Source organism: Cottoperca gobio, chromosome 13 (assembly GCF_900634415.1).
Source record: "Cottoperca gobio chromosome 13, fCotGob3.1, whole genome shotgun sequence".
In the NCBI taxonomy this organism is placed as follows: domain Eukaryota; kingdom Metazoa; phylum Chordata; class Actinopteri; order Perciformes; family Bovichtidae; genus Cottoperca; species Cottoperca gobio.
Genome location: NC_041367.1, coordinates 26,922,430 through 26,928,429, shown reverse-complemented (window position 1 = coordinate 26,928,429; position 6,000 = coordinate 26,922,430). Strand labels below are relative to the sequence as shown.

General features: G+C 47.4%; 1 protein-coding gene across 4 annotated transcripts in view; it reads left to right on the top strand.

Annotated features, from left to right (window-relative positions):
- Window positions 1-385: 385 nt before the first annotated feature.
- LOC115017377 (kinase suppressor of Ras 1-like) overlaps window positions 386-6,000 on the top strand; it is a 43,871-nt gene continuing 38,256 nt past the window's right edge. For 3 of the 4 annotated variants that reach the window (XM_029445736.1, XM_029445733.1, XM_029445740.1), the window contains exon 1: window positions 386-630. In XM_029445736.1, coding sequence (XP_029301596.1) covers window positions 583-630 — 48 coding nt within the window. In that variant the 5' untranslated portion in view covers window positions 386-582. The remainder of the gene's footprint in view (window positions 631-6,000) is intronic. The other variant, XM_029445735.1, reaches the window with a different exon arrangement.

The window sequence follows — 6,000 nt, the reverse complement described above, 5'->3', positions numbered from 1 at the left end:
GTATATTTTAAGTAGCTCTTTTGTTAATCCTCGCACCAGACAGTACATAATAGTTATAGGAGGTGAATTGGATAGATAAAGAGGTTTAAATTAAGTTTATAAGATGTCTGCTATATATATCCAAGTTGTCCGGTGTACGTTTTTTGAAAAAAATAGATTAAATATATCATCACCCCTCAAATGTATTCCTATTGAATTAACCCCCCATCAATAGAACGTTGGTCTTTAAATGTGCTATAGGTTATCCTCAACGTTTCCTCAAGAAAAGTTCAAGTGTTGCTTTCATTTGAAAGTTACAACAGGACACGTGATCTTTTTAGAGTCAGCTCGGTGAAGGAGACCGGTAGTCGCTCTGTGACACGGAAACGTGTTTGAACGATGCACCGCTATGTGCGGCAGACAGACTCGCCGTCAGGTCGCTGTTTGTAACACGAGCCGCGCCAATGTGGAGGAATGGACCGTGCCTCGGGTAGAGCAGACGGGCTGGTCTGCAGCACACAGGGGCGCAGGTGAGGCTCTGCAGCAGCTCATTCAGAACCTGCTGGACGTCTCCGACTCCAGCCTGCTGGCTCTCAGGACTAGATGCGCCGCATCCAACGAGCTCACCCAGCAGAAGATCTGACTCTAAAGGTATAGTCCGCTGATGCTCCTCGTTCTAACCATAGGTTCTAATCATAGGTTCTAATTATAGGTTCTAATCATAGGTTCTAACCATAGGTTATAATCATAGGTTATAATCATTGTTTCCAATCATATGTTCTAACCATAGGTATTAACCATAGGTTCTAACCATAGGTTCTAATCATAGTTCCCAACCATAGATTCTAACCATAGGTTCTAATCATAGGTTCTAACCATAGGTTCTAATCACATGTTCTAACCATAGGTTCTAATCACATGTTCTAACCATAGGTTCTAATCTGAGGTTCTAGGTTCTAACCATAGGTTCTAATCACATGTTCTAAACATATGTTCTAATCATAGGTTCTAAATGTATGTTCTAACCATGGGTTCTAATCTTTTTATATAATATATATATATATATATATATATATATATATATATATATATATATATATTGCTGCGAAAAAGCATTTTCCCCAAGGCTACCATAAAAAAACACATGTAAAACTGTTGACAGGACACCTCAAACAGTGTCCTCTTTGTATTATTATTATTATTATTATTATTATTAGTCATTCAGCAGACGCTCTTATCCAGAGCAACTTACAGTATACTAACTACAGGGACAGTCTCCCTGGAGCAACTCAGGGTTAAGCACCTTTCTCGGGAGCACAATGGTGGCACCCCTGGTATTGAACTCACAACCTTCTTTGTTGCATTTGGAAGCCGTACTGTTAGACCACTAGACCAGGGGTCGGGAACCTATGGCTCTTTCGATGACGCGATATGGCTCGCAGACAATTTTGAGCTGACATTTTTTAACATGATTAACAAGTAATAAATAATTATACTGTGTCATTTTAAAGTAAAACATTTAGCAGCGGATTTTGTTTTAGTTCTCCCCTCTCCTTTCCTCCACTCTGTCTCTGACTGTAACTGTGTGCGCACGTGTGTGTGCGTGTGTGTGGGGGGGAGAGGGGGGCGGAGCCCTGCCCTTTGCGAAACAGCTGAGGAGAAACTGTGCAAAGCAAGCAGTAGACCAGGGGTGTCAAACTCAATCACAGAGAGGGCCAACATTAAGGCATCGTTTCGGAGGTGAAGCTTGGAAACTGCAGCGCCCACAGAGTCATACTTTGCCTTGAGTGTGTCGTTACACTGGAGGTCAATCAGCTCCATTTGGATGTTCTCATGTGCTGTTTCCACATCAACTGCAAACGGATTGCTGAGCAGTTCATGTGCAGTTGGGAACACAGCGGTGGAGATGGTTTGTCAGTGTTTGGAAACACACAGTGACCAAAGTTTCCTTGCTACATCCGAGTCTCCCACAGGCAGCTCGGCTTGGAACGCTCTCACTGCATCATACATGTCCGTGATCACACGGCCCTGCAGCTGCAGGTTTAACAGTGAGATGCTTCGTTATGTCGCACATAAAGGCCAGCTCACATCGTCCCAGAGATCTGTGGTGTGTTTCCCTTTGCTTCCAAAAACGGCCAGATTTCCTCACGCAACTCAAAAAATCTATTCAGCACTTTCCCTCGACTCAGCCATCGCACCGCCATGTTCAGAATGTATCTCCTCAGGAAAAGACTTACATTGACTCTTATAAAGTTTCCTGTCTGTGTTACGGTGCTTGTTACATGTTACATGTTCCATCTCCAGAGCTTTACAACACAGCGCTCCCTTGTGTATGATGCAGTGATACAGTCAGCTGCATCTTCTCCCACATCCTGCACTAATCCGCTCTTTTCATCACATCGCAGGCGCTCCGTCTGTCGTCAGTCCCGTCAGTTTGTCCCGGGGCAGTTTCATTTCATTCACACATTTAGATACTTCCTCAAATATGTATTTTCCCGTGGTTGTGCCATGCATTGATTTAATTACCAAAACCGGCGGGCCAGTTTTGATAGACATGTGATATTTTCTCGTGGGCCGGATATAATTGTGGCCTTGAGTTTGACACCCGTGCAGTAAACACCGAAAAGTGCACATAAATTAGATAAATAACATAAGCATTTCCTCTCTGGGAACCATCACCTTATCGTGGTGGAGAGGTTTGTGTGTCCCTATGAACCTGAGAGCTGTTTTGTCTGGAGCCTAGTGCTCCTGGTATGGTCTCCCAAGGCAAATTGGTCTCAGACGAGGAGCCAGATTAAGAATGGTTCAAAAACGACTTCATGAAAAAAAGGGAAAGGAAAGGAGAGCGCCTGGTGGCCGGGTTTGCCACGGAGCCCGGTCAGGCACAGCCCGAAGAAGCTACGTGGTGCCTCCTATCCTTTCCATCCTGTGGGCCCACCACTCATGGGAAAAACCGCTGGGGTCGGGTGCGCTGTCACATGGGTGGCAGTAATGGTCAGGGACCTCGACGGACCAGACCCGGGCAGCAGAGGCTGGCTCTGGGGAGTTGGAACGTCACCTCTCTGTGGGGGAAGGAGCCGGAACTAGTGTGGGAGGTGGATCGCTACCAGTTGGATCTGGTGGGGCTTACCTCGACGCACAGTCTTGGCTCTGGAACCGTACTCCTGGATAGGGGTTGGACTCTATTCTTCTCCGGAGTTGCCCAAGGTGTGAGGCGTCGGGGTGGGGATACTCACTAGCCCCCGGCTGAGTGCCACTATGTTGGAGTAAACCCCGGTGGACGACAGGGTGAGTTGGATCAAGGGGTGGGGGAAGTGAACTGGGAACGTCTGGAGGAAGCCCCTGTCCTGGGGATCTTCAACTCACACCTCCGGCGGAGCTTTTCAGACATCCCTGTGGAGGTTGGGGGCATTGAACCTGAGTGGGATTGATTGAAGATGCGGTGATGAGCTGTGGTCTCAAGGTCTTAGGTGCCTCAAAGGGCGGTAACCCTCGAACACCGTGGTGGACCCCGGTGGTCAGGGAAGGCGTCCGACTGAAGAAGGAGTCCTTCCGGATTATGTTATCCGGGAGGACTCCGGAAACAGTTGCAGGGTACCGAAGGACTAGAAGGGCGGCAGCCTCTGCCGTGTCAGAGGCAAAGCAGCGGGTGTGGGAGAAGTTCGGAGAAGCTATGGAGAAGGACTTTCGGTCGGCACCAAGGTGCTTCTGGAAAACCATCCGGTACCTCAGGAGGGGGAAGCGAGGAACCATCCAAGCTGTGTACAGCAAGGGTAGGACCCTGCTGACTTTGACTGAGAAGGTTATTGGCCGGTGGAAGGAGCACTTTGGAACTCCTGAATCCGACTAACACGCCCTCTATGGTAGAGGCAGAGCTGGAAGCTGATGGGGGACCATCGTCAATTTCCCTGTTGGAAGTCACTGAGGTAGTCAAACAACTCCACAGTGGCAAAGTCGCAGGGGTTGATGAGATCTGTCCAGAAATGCTGAAGGCTTTGGGTGTTGAGGGGCTGTCTTGGTTGACACGCCTCGTCAACATTGCGTGGAAGTCTGGGACAGTGCCTAGGGGTTGGCAGACCGTTCCCCTATTTAAAAAGGGGAACCAGAGAGTGTGTGCCAACTACAGGGGTATCACACTTCTCAGCCTCCCTGGTAAAGTCTACTCCAAGGTACTGGAAAGGAGGGTTCGGCCGGTAGTCGAACCTCTGATTGAAGAGGAACAATGCGGATTCCGTCCTGGTCGTGGAACAACAGACCAACTCTTTACTCTTGCAAGGATCCTGGAGGGGGCCTGGGAGTACGCCCATCCGGTCTACATGTGTTTTGTGGATGTGGAGAATGCGTATGACCGGGTCACCCGGGTGATACTGTGGGAGGTGCTGCGGAAGTATGGGGTGAGGGGGTCACTTCTGAGTGCCATCCAATCCCTGTACGCCCAAAGCGAGATTTGTGTCCGGATACTCGGCAGTAAGTCGGACTCGTTCCCAGTGGATGTTGGCCTCCGCCAGGGCTGCGCTTTATCACCAATCCTGTTCATGATTTTCATGGATAGGATATCGAGGCGTGGTCGTGGAGGAGAGGGGTTGCAGTTCGGTGACCTGAGGATCTCATCACTGCTCTTTGCAGATGATTTGGTCCTTATGGCATCATCGGTCTGTGACCTTCAACAGTCACTGGAACAAAGATCGACCGGTATACTGAGAGCTGAGCCAGAAGGCAAAGCTCTCAGTATACCGGTCGATCTTTGTTCCTACCCTCATCTCTCTAAGAGTACAATGGGAGTCAGAGCCTTCAGCTATCAAGCTCCTCTCCAGTGGAACCAGCTTCCAGTTTGTGTTCGGGAGGCAGACACCCTCTCCACATTTAAGAGTAGGCTAAAGACTTTCCTTTTTGATAAAGCTTATAGTTAGGGCTTGCTCAGGTTTGCCCTGGATCAGCCCCTAGTTATGCTGCTATAGGCTTAGACTGCTGGGGGAAACCTCCCTGCTCTCTTCCTTCTCTTCCTCTCTCCTCCCCTCCCTCTCTTCTTCTCCCTCTCTATCTGTATGCATTTATGTAAATGTATGTTACTAACTCATCATCCGGGGTATCATCCCTGGAGTTTCTGTGTCTCATGTGGCAGGTTGCCACTGATAAAGTTTACGTCAGGATCAGGAATCGTGGCTGCGCCTGCTGACCTGGTCCTGCTGGACACCGGGAACCCTTATTGACATTTTCCTGGATTCATCCATACTTTCTCTTTTTCAACACAACATCATTTCTGTTAAATGTTGTATTTGTACTATGTTGTTTATCCTGTACACACGGTGCACGTCTGTCCGTCCTGGGAGAGGAAACACTGATACCGCTTTTAGCTTTTACTCAGAGATGTGATATACTTACAACTTAATTTTATTAAATATATGGCTCTCAAGGAAACACATTTAAAAATATTTGGCTTTTATGGCTCTCCCAGCCAAAAAGGTTCCCAACCCCTGCACTAGACCATCACCACCCCACTTTGTGTGATGAATTTTGAATTAATCCGGTGTGGGAGATACATGTAACTGTTCCTCTACATAGCCTGCTTTGTTTGGTTTTGTCTTTCTCACACAGCCAGTACTAAGGTGCTGATTTATTTTTAATCACATTCATCATGTGTTCAAACTTTCTTTGTTGTCCAGAAGGTATTGCGGATATTGCCACTATATAAAGACGAGTGGGCAACTTGTGACACACATCCAACAGACCACTAACTTCTGTCAAGATATATGTCTCTTAACCTGCTAAATGCTCCACTATGTTCACCGGCTAAGTCTCTAACTGTGACTGTGTGCTGTGTAGCAATTCCCCCCAAAACAGCTGACTGCTGGAAAGGAGGTTGTGCTAAAAAGCTCTGTAGAGCTGATGAGAGCAACACAAAATATAGTTTACTGCAAATTTAACCACAATAATTTACGCTAACCCTAACCCCCAAACTGAGCTCAAACCTAACTAAGCAGTCTTTGTTACGTTACAAAATATATGTTTCTGAACTGTTTG